At 36.6% G+C, this 16,410-nt stretch overlaps 1 protein-coding gene across 2 annotated transcripts in view; it reads right to left on the bottom strand.

Annotated features, from left to right (window-relative positions):
- FAAH (fatty acid amide hydrolase) overlaps positions 1–16,410 on the bottom strand; it is an 811,281-nt gene that overhangs the window by 691,649 nt on the left and 103,222 nt on the right. For both annotated transcript variants that reach the window (XM_044085911.1, XM_044085912.1), the window contains exon 3: positions 486–629. In XM_044085911.1, the coding sequence (XP_043941846.1) occupies positions 486–629 (144 nt within the window). The remainder of the gene's footprint in view (positions 1–485; positions 630–16,410) is intronic.

The raw sequence follows: 16,410 nt of genomic DNA, 5'->3' as shown, positions 1-16,410 counted from the left end.
CACCATTGAGTGGCTAGCCCTGCCATGGCATGCAGTCTGTGATCGTGTTCTCCTATCTTAAGGATACTGTGCACCACAGTAGATGCCCAAAGTGGTTGGTCTGTACAACTGTTCCCCTATAAGGCACCATGTAGAGTCTGTGCTGCTGCCCACAGCACGATTCTTTGGTAAGTTTGAGATGGAAACATTCGGCATGTTTTTTGGAGGTGGAAGGAACCTCACAGAGACACAGTGAGAATATGCAAAATCTAGACAGGCATTGTCTACAGGTTAGGATTGAATCTTGTACCTTGTGCATGGGAGGCGAAGACCTAACCATTATGGCAACTGATCTCGAATGAGTTCATCCTAAAATTGCAGAAGTAGTCTTTGTAATGATATAAACATAAAATACGTAGTACACTGCATAAAACATGATAATGAAATTTTTAGAGACACAAATGCAAACAGGGAAATACATATTGGTACAACAATGGATCTCAGACCTTGTAGCAGACACTGTCCTTCAGACTGACTGGGACTCCATAAAGCAGGCCTTTGGCCTTCTGTTTCTTCACTTCCTGGATCTGGGCCTCACATTCTTGAAAGAAGTCTGTGACACAGTTCACTTCCTTGTTTACTTCTAGGGCCTAAAAGTTAAAAAAATAATTAGAAGTAATAATACATCACAATGTTCACACACTGCTATATTTAAAAATGTAAAACAATGCAGTTCACTGCATGGGGACACTCTGCTGGATTGTTTCATTTGTAACTGCATTCCATGGTATACACACACACACACACACACACACACACACACACACACATTTTTTGACTATAGAGTTTTCCAGAGTTGTCAACATCTGTAGCAGTGTCCCAGAGGACAGTTTCTCATTTCTGTCTTTCATACCCATGGCAGTCTTTCTTGCAATAATTCACTTCCACCCCAACACTATTAGCACTAGTTACCACAGTAGGAGCATAATAGTACACTGTAGCTGCACTTTTTAAGTCTAATATCAAAATAAATGAATCAAATGTAGTGAATCATTTAAAATTGAAAAGTAATCCTTAAATTGACAAAGCTTCTGGTGTAATTTTAAGGGGATCCAGTAGCTGTCTGCCTGGGATGACATGATTGACAGACCTCGATGCTTTGCCAGAGATGGCCTGCATCCGTCACCCCTGGGCTTCCAGATACTGTCCAAGGCTCTTGCCACCCCTACAGTGCCTTTTTTAGGCGGTGTTCCAAAGACCAAATTACCACTATAACCGCTACAAACAAATGCAATCTGAGGGTCATGCTGCTCAATGCTAGAAGTCTAAATCTCAAAATGCACTCGCTCTAAGCACTCCTTAAAATGCAGAACATCAACATTTGTGCTATAACAGAGACCTGGTTCAAAGCAGCAGAAAGCACACCTGCACTACCAGGCTATAACTCATTCCACACCTTTCGGCCCCAGATCTTGGACCGAAGCTCAAAAGGCGGTGGTGTTTCCATATTTATAATGGATATACACACCTCCAGACTGGTAACCCAACATAATGCATCAGAGATACTTCAGGTGCAGCTAACATTGGGTAAGACAGCGATTCAGGTCGTAGCCTGCTACAGGTCCTCAACAGTGTCCCAAGACTCACACTCCATGTTCCTAAGCATCCTGGAGAATATTAGGGTCCAACCTAACAATCTGATACTGGGCGACTTCAACTACCCCTCCATTAACTGGGAAAACTACTCATGTACCAATATATTTGCCCAAAGTTTCCTGGAATTCATTAATTCCAATGCCCTGGACCAGCTCGTTCTTACCCCAACTAGAGGTAGCAACATCCTTGACCTGGTCATTACTAACATGGGCGGTCATTGCTCTCCACCAATAGTCAACTCCTCCCTGGTTAGATCCGACCACAAACTAATCACCTTGGAAATCCATATAACTCTCATCCCCCCCCCCCACCCACACCCCTGCAAAGATAACCACCATGAAAAACTTCTCCAAAGCTAACTTTGGGCTCCTAAAAACAGAGATGGCTAACTTCACAGCACCCATGCAAATGGAGAATAGTTGCATGACTGCCGAATCATACGCCAATGCACTGTATGAACACATACACAAATGCATGGATCTCGCCATACCCAATAGAACCAAGATGCTCTCCTCCAAAAAAGGCAAGCCAATCTGGTGGTCCCCTGCCATAAACAAACTCTACAACAGAAGGAGGAAACTGATGCAGAATAAGGTATAGTCCCAAGGCTAGAAAAACTCCCTTATCGGCCTCAACAAAAAGTTGAGTTCCCTCATCAAATCCTCTAAAGCTAGCTATGAAAACAGAATTTCAGCAGATAGTAAAAACAACCACAAGGCCTTCTATAGTTATGTAAAGAATCTCCATGGCAATATCCAGATTTGCTCTGAGCTACTGCACAATGGTACCTCCTATACTGAGCCAACAGATATTGCCAATATACTGACTGACAGATTCAGTGCCAACTTTACCCCTCTCACCCCCCCAAAGGACCAATCACAATACCAGTAGATTGCCAGGCACCCAGTATTACTGCTACACAGGTTAAAACAGCACTGTCCGAGCCCAAGAATACAGCTTCTATGGCACCTGACAATATCCCTGACTGCGTCCTACATGAACTACAGAGTGAACTGGCACCTCACCTGTGTGCCCTGTTCAATCACAACCTCACCTCAGGCTTTGTCCCAACCGAATGGCACACTGCTACAGTCATCCCTCTCCACAAAGGAGGAGCAACTACAGATCCTGGGAACTATCGCCCCATTAGCCTGATGAGTCTGATATACAAAGCTATGGAATGCATCATCATGTACCTAATAAACAAGGATATAGGGAATCTCCAAACTCTGGATCCCACACAGTTTGGTTTTGTGAAGGGTAGATCATGCCTGCTCAACCTGGTCAACTTCTTAGTCAGTCATCAAACCTGTGGATGAAGGCAAGGTGGTTCATATAGCCTACCTTGATCTGGCCAAGGCCTTTGACACCATTCCCCACTCAGGAATCATAGAAAAACTCACTAAGCTAGGCACCAACCCCTATATCACTAGGTGGGTTGCAAACTGGCTCACAGATAGAACCGATAGTGTGAAAGTAGCTGACTGCAAGTCAGACTGCTGACCAGTCACTAGTGGAGTCCCACAGGGTTCGGTTTTGGGTCCTCTCCTGTTTGGTATCTACTTCTCTGAAGTCCAGGCCAACATGAAGGGACTTTGTCTGACAAAATTTGCAGATGATTGCAAGTTGAGAGCTATTATTAACTCCCCAAGTGATGTTGACATCCTACAGAAAGGCCTCACAGAGACCCACAACTGGTGTCAGAATCATGGCCTTAAGCTCAATGCCAAAAAATGTGTTGTCATCCCCTTTGGGAAAAACCCAGTTCCCATGAATTACCACATCACTGGTAGTCCACTGAACACAGAAGGCATTAAAAGAGATCTGGGAACACAGGCACAGGTTGACAGCAACCTCTCTTTTGACCACCACATTGCCACTGTGGTCAGAAAGTCCTTCTATGTGGCACATCTCATTACTAAGGGTTTTAAATCCAGGAAGAAAGACGTCATTGTCTCCCTCTACTCTTCCCTCATTAGGATAATCATCGAGTACAATGCCCCATTTGGCATGTACCTCACTAGACACCTGCAACAACTGGTGAGGCCACAAAAGTACCTCACAAAGAGGATCCTAGGCCTTAAACATTTGTCCTATATGGACAGACTCAAAAAACTCCAACTATTCTCGGTCTCATATCGCCTACTTAGAGGTGATCTCTGCTTGATTTACAAAGCCATGTCTGACCCAGCTCTCTTAGAAATGCTACATCTAAAGAAATCCCAATTCCTCCGCACCACACACTCCAGAGACCTCAACCTCATTACCACAATCAACAGAACACGCTGGAGGGACAGGTTCATAACCCAGAGACTACCCCATGCTATGGAATAGACTTCCTATACATGTCAAGCAGAGCACCTCACTGACCCTCTTCAAGAGAAATCTTGATGAGTAGATGGGAAATAGAAAATTCACCCCAGGGATCATGCCAGTGGCTCAACTCGATGGAGGCACTGGGAACTAAGGTCAGGTGGCATGATGCCAGGGCAATCCTATGGGCTAGGCTTGTAAAAGCTCCAGGCCATTAGCCTAGTAGACACCTATGAACCTATGAACCTAAACGTACATTAGAATTCTAATACTTTTAGTGCATTTGATTTTTGTGGGTTGACTTTCCCTATCACCATATCTCCCATCCCTGTTTACTAACTATTCTAGCTTCCGAGGTTGCTTTACCTAGAAAGCAGATTCAATACTTGGTTGACCAGCAAAATGAAGTATTTCCTTAACTCAAAGCTAGCACAGTTTTGGAGGCAGTATAAAAAAATCTCATCATACGTAAAAATAAATTTAAGTCTCATGATGCCAAAAACGTTCTTGTTAAAAATAGGACTCTGATTAAATCAACCAAAGCCAGAAATGAGGTAAAAATAGCCACCAAAGCAAAGTCTTTTTTCACTATCTTAGGAATTTCAGAAACAATTTCCAGCACTGAGCAGAGCTAATAGTAAATGATATCCATTACTTGGGCAGAGAGAGTATCGCCAATCTATTGGTGAACCAATTTAGCTCAAACCCCATACCCTTCTTCCCCTCTACATTCCCAGAGTACAAATCTGTATCTATATCTTCCGTATTTCTCCCAAGAACAAGTTCTCAAGGCAGTATGCCAGGCCAGGAACACTACTGAAGGACAGACGGAGCTGCTCATGAACAGACATGTATACACCTGACTAGATTTTCAGACTAGAAAAAAATTAATTACTAGCAAGTAAAAAAAAAAGAGTTGAAAGAGAAAAACATGTTGATGACTACACAGGTTTTGATTCTATCAGACTAGAAATGGAGTATTCCAAATTACACTGTAGGTTGGAAAACATAATTTAACAGATATCGTGAATGGAGAGGGTTTCTGCCAACTTTACACTGATGCAGTAGAAATAACAGTAGAAGGAAATGAGTAGGTGTGGGTTAAATCATTGTTGACAAATAGTGATCACAAAGTGTTGAGGTTCAAGTTAAGTGTCCACATGTGTGGGGCATGTTATATCACTTTTGTGTGGGAATACAAGAAGATAAATCACAGTAAGCTATGAATAATATTGGTAAGAGAACTAAGCCAAAGGAAGGGAAATGGAGGCAATGATTTTAAAGTAAGGCTTAGGAGGGCAGCTTTACAGCAGGGGAATGGGGGGAAGATGAGCTGTGGGTAAGGCCTAGTATGGGCAACTTAAAAGGATGGGAAATGAAAGCAACAAGTTATAAGTAAGGCTTATTAGAGGCCACTTAAAAGGAAGGGAAATTGAGGAAATGAGTTCTGGGTAAAACTTAGTAGGGACCACTTTGAAAGGAAGGGAAATGGGGCAACAATTGCAGGTAAGGCTTAGTAGGGACAGCTCAAGAAATGTGGGCCAAACAAGTTGTGGATAATACTTAGTTGGAGCAGCCTAAAAGGTGTCACAGAAAAAAACAAGTAAAAAATGCAAAGGAAGAAAAATGTGGCCATTTTGGCTTAAAAGGACAAAGTCATGGAAGTGTTAACTGAAAAAAAGAAAGCACATGAGAACTGAAAAGAAGGAGGGGAATTGGAAAGAGCATTATATAAAAGCTAGAAGAAGGCATCTGGGGAGAAAAAAAGGCAAAGGCCATGATGGAAAAATAAACAGCAGCATGGGGAAAGTGGGGGAATAAAAATGTTCAATTACAAAAGAAAAAAAACAGGGCAAAGTAATAAACTGGGTTGTAAAATGAAAGATGTTGATGTGAGCAAATAATTGTCCTAAATTAATATTCACTTCATTTTCGGAAACCAGAATAAAGGCAACAGTCTAGTAAAGGAAGATCTATAAGGGAATGGATGAGGCTTTAATACATGGACCTGTTGTTGTTGTTATGTTACTGGAAGATCTTTTCATACCTTAGAAAAACAAACCATCAGGAAAGTTTGGGATGCCAACTACAGTTCTCAAGTACTTAGCATAGGCATTATTTTGACAACCCCCTCAAAGGCAGTGTAAAGTAGATTAAGTTAAAACAGCAATCCCAAAGAAAAAAACTGTTAAACTAACAAACTGATATAAAAACAAATAAGAAACAGTGCCTAAACTTTTAATAAATAATAATAAAAGCTTTCACATTCAAAGACTCTTCATCAGGTATATACACATCCCAACCAACAAATATTTTAAATAAATAACTAAATAATCAATAAAGCAATCATTCAATCAGTGATGCAAGCCTCATAGCCTTAAAATAGGTTTTAAAGAACAAAACAGGTTACTGACTAGTCGGGCGATACCTGTGGAATAGAAGAAGGCTATAATGACCCTTCTTTTTAAAAAGTGGTAATAAAACCAGCTATGTGAATTACAAACAATCAATTTCAACACTCAATTGCAGATAAGCTGATGGAAAAGATTCTGATGGGGAGACTGATACTGTTCCTGAAAGGTAGCTGAATACAAGGCTCAAGCATTATTTTTGTGGCTAAAAATACTTGTCATCCCTGTAAGATTATGCTCACCAGGGTTTTAAGATTGAAAGTAATTCTGTTACAAATATGTAACATAAATAAGGTATAAAATAAAGCTTGCTTAAATGCAGAAACATAGTTTAGTAATATGTGATCAGCATCCATACTAAATGACTGTGGCTTGGAAAATAAGGAATCTGCTGAATGGACATTTGTTCCTTACAGACTTAAAAACAGGATGTATGCAAGAGCAAAAATGCAAAATATGCTTTTAAAGAACAATGTGACAAACTGTTTCCTTAAAAACATGTTTGTCTGTATATAAAAAGAATTGACACAATAAACATGTTTTTATGCATATAAAAAGAATGGACAACAGGATGACACTGTTACAATATGTTTCCTTAAAAACATGTTTTTCTGCACTTACAAACAGAATACTAAAGACAAAAAACAGGATGTTCACACTGTCAGAAAAGCTTAAAAATAATATCATTAAGTCAGCAGTTTGCGTCAGCATCTGCAACAATCAGTATTCTTTCTACAGGATGAGCAATTCACCAAAATAGAATACCAAGAGGAAATGTATATGTGTGTTCATGACTAAAATTGTATATAAAGATCTGTATTAATCCAGTTATGTTAGTGGTATTGGTAGGGACAAATTTGTCCCAAGGTAAATGTTATATCTCTCACATCATCTGTACTATATGAGAAGTAAAGTGGAACAGTACTTTAAGCTGCAACATTAGTCTGTCTGGTTTATTATAAAAAGTTATTTGTTACTGCTCTAAGTTGATGCTGCAAAGTATATTCTCTCATCAGTGTATATTCTGCAAGTTTCTGTATGCAACAAACTGTGAATGCAAATATAACCAGACTTTGATTTCAGCAGAATCCAGCCAGCAAGACTGAATGCCTTAAGAAGACTTCAAATCTATCACAGTAAGCAGCATCATATAATTTTTCAATGGTGAGCCAGCCAGGAGTTGAACCTAGAATCTTCTGAAAGTCGCAGTGCCATAAATTCTCCAAGAAAAGGTAGATATTTACTTTGTACAGCAGTATGCTGCCTGTTGTGCTTCACCAGCTTCTCAAGTGACTCTGAAAAATTTCCAGCCATCAGCAGCAACAGCCTGATCACCTTTTTTCTTTGTCACATTTTTAGTACAGATGCTGTTAGACATGTTGCATATTATTAGACAGTTTGGATGTTATTAGACAGTATGGATATTATTAGACATAATTCATGCTGAAGTAAACCAAGCTTTAGTAAATTGCAATGTTGGTATACACAGCACATTAGTAAATGTAACACCTTATCAGGGCAAGCTGATAGTAAGGCATTATGGAAATGCATTACAATATTTGACTGGTATCTCAAAGAAAACCAAGTGGGGTATGACAAATGTTTATTGTGTGATTCAACAAAAACTGCATTTTGTGTATTATGCCATAAAAATGTATTGCATCATATTGCTAAAAAATAGACTGTGAAGACAGATCTGTTCATGATACAGAATTAACTAAGGGTAAAGTGTTTCTATTATATTCAGATGTTGAACAGTTATGGTCTGTCACCACATGTGAGTCAAGTCAATTACTGACAGAACCTCTAGTACATTTTGTTACAAAAGAATGTAATAAACTTCTAAAAGACAGACACAATGAATTCAGGAAGCTTAGACAAGTTATACATACATTTTTTCAAACGTGCATAGGAGTTTCAGATTCAGCAGAACAGGCTCCTGAGACATATCAGAAAGACCATGCAACATTACAGGAAACTCTTGAACAGCAGTTGCAGGATAAAAAAAAATACTGACTTTGTCCATATAACAGCTGAGCTTAAAAAGAACATGAAACTACAGCTGATTTGTACAAAAGAAATATATTTTATAATATGTTTATGTTTTGAAAATGGTTAAGCATACATGCTAAGATCTAATGTATAGACAAATCATTCTTAAATGTTTTACTTTCATTCAGTTAAAGCAAGATATTTATCAGTAGTACAGTAAAGTAGACCATATAACTGATATTCTAATAGCATAGTCAAAAGGTACACAAAAGTTTTAGTGTATAAAAATTAAATAAAAATAGTTACATGAAACTGTTCTAGTGCATAAAAATCAAATGAAAATAGTTAATAAGAGTAAAGGTTTCAAGTCACAAGACTGACATGCTTGTATAAAGATATACAGATACAAGACAAACATGCATGTATGTTCTTTTCATCTACAGTACATTTGTTTACAATGCACAACAGCAAAAGGCAGACATCAGCAAATATAAATAATGTAAATATAAACATGTGTTAGTTAAGCTAATATCTATTTTGTCTTTTTACAATTTTTTATAATTGTATAGTAACACCACCCCAAGCAGTTAAAGCTCTGATAGACAATTTAAAAAAAAATAAATAAATAAATTCACAGATGGTATTAGTCAAGCAGTTTTTGTAAAATAAATGACAGAGCAGTTAAATAAATAAAAAATACTGAAATCAAAAGTTAAAAAATATGTTTAGTTTGCATAGTTATGCAAATCACAAATATGATACTGTTTTATAACTGCATTTTACTAACAGATGATTAAAGAAAAATGCTAAAAAAAGTTAACTATAGTTTACGGAGTCTGAAATGTGAGCTCAGACCTTCCTAGACTAGATGAATAATTACAGGAAATGTTGGAAAGATAAGATAAACAACAAGACTAATTGCCAGACAAGTAGCTTGAGTTTTTCTAAAACATTATTGTTATTAAAACATAATTGTTAAAATGTTTACAGGCAACACTATTTGGTAATTGTAATAAAATGTCACAATTGTGCAACCATGCCCTTGATAATCTGTTTGCAATTAAATGTTATAGCCAGCAGATGGGCTATAGTATACATACAGTTCAAATCAATTGTGCAAGAGGGTATAAATACCTACTAGTGGTAATAAACAGCAAAAGCATTATAAAAAATGATCAAAATTAGACAAAGGTCTATAGTTTAATAACCTAATAAAGCAAATGTATAACCAAAGTGTTGGGCTGGTATACATTCTATTCTCACAGCGTAAAGCAGATAAACAAAAGTGCAATACTACAGGGGGAGGGGTACTTTCTCAGTTTTACACTGACTGTGTGAGCAGTATGTACTACACAAGGGTCTGAAATACAGCTAGAGGAAGAAATAATATTTAATTCCTTCTTGACAATACTCTTTTAGGGGGAAGGAAAAAACAGGTATTAATGCATTAGAAATACTGGTAAACAGATTAAATCTGAAAGTCCAAGATATTTTATGCTAGTTATTATTGTATTGTTTAGTATTAAATTGTATTTACAACCTGTTAAACTGTAAAGCTATACAAGAGATAGTTTAAAAAACAAGAGATGGTTTAAAATTGCTTTATTACAGCTATACAAGAGAGAGTAAAGATATGTAAAAAATTAAACAAGAATGGTCACTATTTTAATATGTTTTTGGCAAAACAATTTTGGTATAAAAAGCATGCTGAGTATGTAGTTTAAAATAACAGGACGCATGCCTTTAGTGCCAATTCCACTAGATATTTCTAAAGAGACATAAACATTTTCCAAGATTTTGCTTAATATTAATGTTATTAAATTTGTAAGATTAGACTAAATGTACTTTACAGTCCTTGTATGTACAAATGCAGAAAAATTCAGTACAAATGATAGTCTTTGCATCTACAAATACAAAAGAATTCAGTAGAACCATGTTTAAAAAAAATGGGTCCAGGGTACCTACTAGACTGAAATGTATGAATAGCAAACAGTCTCTGTAAATACATACTGTACTAGCTTTATTGGTTTTTGGACCATCATTTTATCTGTACTAGTATTGGTTACCTAGGTTAAAGGAAAATTAAATATTGTATTTATACATCTAATGGACTAATATGTATATAGCATTCTCTAGTGTATAAATCATGTTTTTTTAAATCCTCAAGTATTAAATATACTGAAATAATTGTATTCAAATATTTATTATCTAAGCCCAGTTCAGTATTTTTCCAAGGTGTTAATGGGTAGTTCAGAAACATGAACACAATATTATGGTTAAAAATGACATTGAAACTGTATATTTTCAGCAGTGTATAAATGTTTGCAGTAGCACATAGTTTTTGTCTCTTATAGATATTAGTCTATTTTTAATCTTTTGATATTAATAAAAGTAAAGAGTTAATTCAACAGTTGCAAAGAGTTAATAAAAGAGTTCTAAATCATACATGAAATTTTGTGATTGCAAAAGAATAAATTAATCAAGTTAAAAAATAAAATTAAAGCAGACACAGTTCATAACTGATAAAATATTTTCACAGAATGGTCTGTAAAAGAAAAAGTTAAATACATTCAGTTTTGGTAGTAATAATTTTATATTATTGTATTAACTGTGTAAAATTGCATTTTGACGTATCAAAAGAAGACTAAAGGTTTTGTTTCTTAATGTGTTTTCTATAAAATACATATCAATATAAAGTGTTTTGAGTACATTAAAATAAAAAGAGGGAATTGTAAGATTATGCTCAACAAGGTTTTAAGGTTGAAAGTAATTATGTTACAAATATGTAACATAAATAAGGTATAAAATAAAACTTGCTTAAATGCAGAAACAGAGTTTAGTAATATGTGATCAGCATCCATACTAAATGACTGTGGCTTGGAAAATAAGGAATCTGCTGAATGGACATTTTTTCCTTACAGACTTAAAAACAGGATGTATGCAAGAGCAAAAATGCAAAATCTTCTTTTAAAGAACACTGTGACAATGTGTTTCCTTAAAAAACATGTTTTTCTGCACTTACAAATAGAATACTAAAGACAAAAAACAGGATGTTCATACTGTCAGAAAAGCTGAAAAATAATATCATTAAGTCAGCAGTTTGCGTCAGCATCTGCAACAATCAGTATTGTTTCTACAGGATGAGCAATTCTCCAAAATAGAATACCAAGAGGAAATGTATATGTGTATGCATGACTAAAATTGTATATAAAGATCTGTATTAATCCAGTTATGTTAGGGGTATCGGTAGGCACACATTTGTCCCGAGGTAAATGTTACATCTTTCACATCATCTGTACTATATGAGAAGTAAAGTGGAACAGTACATTAAGCTGCAACATTAGTCCATCTGGTTTATTATAAAAAGTTATTTGTTACTGCTCTACGTTGATGCTGCAAAGTATATTCTCTCATCAGTGTATATTCTGCAAGTTTCTGTATGCAACAAACTGTGAATGCAAATATAACCAGACTTTGATTTCAGCAGAATCCAGCCAGCAAGAGTGAGTGCCTTAAGAAGACTTCAAATCCATCGCAGTAAGCAGCACCATATAATTTTTCAGTTCCAATCTGACAGAGGTATATGAGTGTGTTTCAGCCAAGCAGGCTAAAGGTATCCTAGCACACACAGTTTGCATTTTAAAAAGGAATTTGACCTGGTTGAAAGGAAAGGTTTCTGAATAACATTAGGGAATAGGAAGTTGGTAAGAAAATTGTAAGATGGCTGGAGAAGAGGTTGGAGGGAAGGAAACAAATTTTGCTGGTGATGGGTATCCTGCCAGCATCGAATGATTGACCAGGGCTATGCTGCACAGAGTGGTGCTTGTCCTTTTCCTATTTAATATATTCTTTTCTGACTTTTTATAACTATTTGGAATAGGATTGATTTGTTTACAGACAACACCAGGATAAGGTCATTAGTGGATCGTAGTGGAAAGAATCTGATAAGGGATTTGGAAAGAATGCAAACAGTCAGAGAGAAAGCAGTTCAGATTCAGTTTGAATACATGTTGACAATGCATTTGTGGTACACAAATCCAGGAAAGAAGCTTAAGCTAGAAAATGTGGAAATTAACCAAACTGATCAGGAAAGGGATCTAGGGGTAGTGATTACTGAAACAGAAGGCCATCGGGTACAGTGTAGTAAGACTGTAACAAGGGTTAACAAGATGCTGGGAATATTACTGAGAGGTTCTTCAGAGGTTATTCCGACATTTATTAGGCACTGGTTAGGTTAATTTAGAATATTGTGTTCAGCTTTGGAAACGTTATAAAGCCAAGGGCATATTAATATAAGAAAGGGTCCAAGGAAATGGAATAAGGACAGTTTATGATCCAGCAGCAGCAGTGGTGATGTGAATACAAAGACTAAAAGAACTGAAGCATTTTAGTCTGGAGACTATAAGATATGGGGGCTTCGTCTGGGTATAGGGAATACTGAAGGGATTGTGGGGCGGTGAACTTAAAGAAGAAATAGAAAGGAGAGAGAGAACTAATTGTTAATGAAAGGAAACAGATTTAATAAGGAATCAATTGACTTCTTTTTAGCGAGAGGGTGATGAACACATGGAATGAACTTCCGGTTTGGGTCATAGGCACTGATTTGACAATGGCTTTCAGGAATGCATGCGAGAAATTGTGGACTGTGTATGGCAGGTGAGGGGAGCAGTGTGAGGCCTCTTCTGCATTGCTGGGCAGACTAAACCAGTCAAAAGTATTTAATTCTTTTTTGCCTGAACCCAGTAAGTCAAACTAGGTAAGTAAAAGCAAAATAAAACATATAACACAAACAAATAGGTAGTGCTATCAGTATTTCATGAATGAACCTATCAAAGGCTGAAGCTGTCAATACATCACAGCACAATTTATCATGTATAGCTGTTACTGTGTTGTTATAAAACATTGTGTTACAAGTGATTATAGATGTATTTTCAACATATGAATGCTGATAGTTTCAAGTTGCAACATTTCCAATTCTGACAATAATTTATCCAAAATAACCTTCTCCATTATTTTTCCACAACAAGAAAGTATTCGTATCAGTCTGTTTGACTCTGGGTTTGGCCTATTCCCCATTCCCTTTAAGATGGGTTCAAGAAGTGCATGTCTCCACTCCCCATTCTTAAATAACCTTGTGAATAACAGATATAATGGCAGTGTTAAGTTCATGCTGAAGTGTTTTCATGTCATTATTACTAATTTCGTATCCCCCTATGCTTTGTTTGGGTTAAGTTTGCATAGTTCTTTTTCAATATAATCTAATTTAATTTCAGTATCTGAAGTTACCAGGATGTTATTACGACAATTTATCACCCTCCTTCATGCCAAACTATTTTGCATGATATTTTGTAAATATATTTATAACCTGTTGTGCTTGAGAATAAATTTTAGAATCTACACACAGGAGATTAATTTTATCGTATTACTTTCACCACATCTTATGTATCTATAAAATGGTTTCATATTATGCTCAATATCATTATATAAAATTTCATTACATTTTTCTTGATCTTGTCTCACACCATGTTTACTTTTTCTGTCCAGCTGGTTTATTTCAGTTTTCAAAGTTATAGCTCAACCTCATTTCAATTTCTTATATTTTTGTCTGTTGTCCTGATAAAGTAGCTTGTTCTTATGGAAATATATCCTCCTGACCTTGTGTGCCTAGATCCTGATTTTAAACATTTTTGATTTTTTTTGCATTCCAACAGTTTCCCTTACAAAACTTGTCCCATTCCTTCTGCAGTTTTTCTTTTCCAATGAATGCATCACTCCAATTAATTTTACATAGTGTCTGTTTTACTTCCATACAGTCTGTGATTAATGTTCTGTGCATTAGTGTATTAGTGTAGATTTTAGTGTGGCAGAATTAGCTAGCCATTATTTAATATTTATAACCACATGATCACTGCACATCAACAGTGGTAAAACTTGACATGAAGTAACAGTCGTTTCCTTGGAAACATAATGTCCATCATGTTCCGTTCCCTGTTTTATGTTTAATCTGCAACAATTGTTTTTCCTGAGCATATGTTATAAATAATTTCCTTACTAATGTTGTTGAATCAATATTATTCCAGTCTGTTTCTGGTAAATTTAAATCCCCAGCCACTATTACAAGAAATGCATGAATTCCTCTAGGTCATTAACACTTGACTTTGGTGGTCTGTATACTCCAACTATCATCTGCTTCAAGGTTGTCTTTATTGTCATAGCTGCATAATCTACACTATTGGAATTATCCTTTATTATACCACGACCCCCCCAAAACGTGCACGCTGATTGGCCAGCGTGCCCATTGTAAATTGAGTTATACTAATGGAAAAAGGTCCGGTCGCCCGGACTTTTTTCCATTAGTATAACTCGTTTTTTTTAAAACACTGTCTCGCTATGTTAAATGGGTTTAACATAGCGAGACAACTTTAAAATAAGCAACAGCGAAACACTAAAAAAAAGCAACGGAGATCTTGCTTTCTCCATTGCTTTTGCCCACAGCTCTGATGTACTGCGCAGGCGCGCAGTACATCAGAACTGCCGCGGATGCCAGACATCTGCGGAAGGGCAGCAAACAGGCATTATACTATGCCATTATTTAAGAAAAGTAATAGTTTCTTTTCTTAAATAATGTCATGATAATAGCAATAACCACTTCTGGGTGTGGGTAATGCTAAATTTACCCACGGTTGGCTTTGTTTGGTCCCTCGGGCTTCGCCCTCGGGACCAAACCATGCCAACTGTGGGTAAATTTAGCATTACCCACACCCAGGCGTGGGTTATTGCTATAATATAGCAATAACCCATGGCTGGGTGTGGGTAATGCTGGATTTACCCATGGTTGGCGTGGTTTGGTCCCGAGGGCGAAGCCCGAGTGACCAAACAAAGCCAACAGTGGGTAAATCCAGCATTACCCACACTCAGCCGTGAGTTATTGCTATTATACAATGATGTTAGTTTTGTGTTGTGTTATGTTTGTGTTGTTGTTATTTAGGTTTTTGTTTGCTTTACTTTGTATTCTTCCACTTTTTGTGAGATAAAATAGTCCACACTTTGGCATAGTTAGCCACAGCCCCTCTGTTTTGTCTTGAAGTTTTGAGAATTATATTCCAAACAATAGGAGGTGACATTGTATAATAAATGTTTCTTCATACTTATAAAAAGCTTTTTTTTGATGAAATAATGTTTCAAAATAATTTATCATGGATATTGTTAAAACATTAACAGTATAAATGTGACAGTATCTTTCAATGTTGAATAGCCTGTAATGTGGATTTTTTTTAAGTGTCACAATCAGGAACGTTCCTCATAGAAAAGTTGCAGTACACAAGTATGATTTACATCTGCTTTTAACATTTGCGAAAAAACTGAGTGGTACAGATCTTGTTGCCATGCAGTAAACTTAATTCTCCCAAGCACTGCTGCTCTTCTGTGCTACTCTACATCCATCACACCAACTATAGATGGAAAAAATATAATTTAGATGTTATGTTCTCGCTTACCTTGCTGGCTGTGCAAAACTTTGTCAGACTACAACAACTACAGCTAAAGAAGCCACTAGGGTGTTGACGATTAGAACCACTTTGTACATAATTTCACATTCCATTACACAGAACTGATCATAAAACACATTCTCCTCCTTCCCGCCTCAGACGCATATGTAACTAGGCATGCTGTTTCCCTGTCATATAGTGTCAGTTTCAGTGTGGGAGCTCCTTTTTGCTCTTGCGTACCGAAAATCACAATGAGGGAGTCGTAATGTGACCATAGATGATTGGGGGTGGGTAGGAATCATTGTTCACAGTGAAAGTGAAAGGTCTAGCCATTTTGTTTTTTTTTGTTCATTTTTCCCAAGTTTCACTAGCCAAATGGGACATAATACCTTTGAAATTGCCTTACTGTTTTTTTTTTAATTCAATATGCACATTTATATATGTAATACTAATAGTCTAAGGGGGTGCTGACAATGTGGTGTTGAGAAAAAATAAGACTAGGAATTGCTTAATATAACATTCTCTGCTCCCTTCTCGTGAAATGTGGACAGGTGAATAATGCTTTTATTATA

This window comes from Protopterus annectens, chromosome 10.part0 (assembly GCF_019279795.1).
Source record: "Protopterus annectens isolate FY-2018-M chromosome 10.part0, PAN1.0, whole genome shotgun sequence".
Lineage (NCBI taxonomy): Eukaryota > Metazoa > Chordata > Ceratodontiformes > Protopteridae > Protopterus > Protopterus annectens.
Note: the sequence above shows the minus strand (reverse complement) of the source record. Positions and strands in the feature narration are given on the sequence as shown.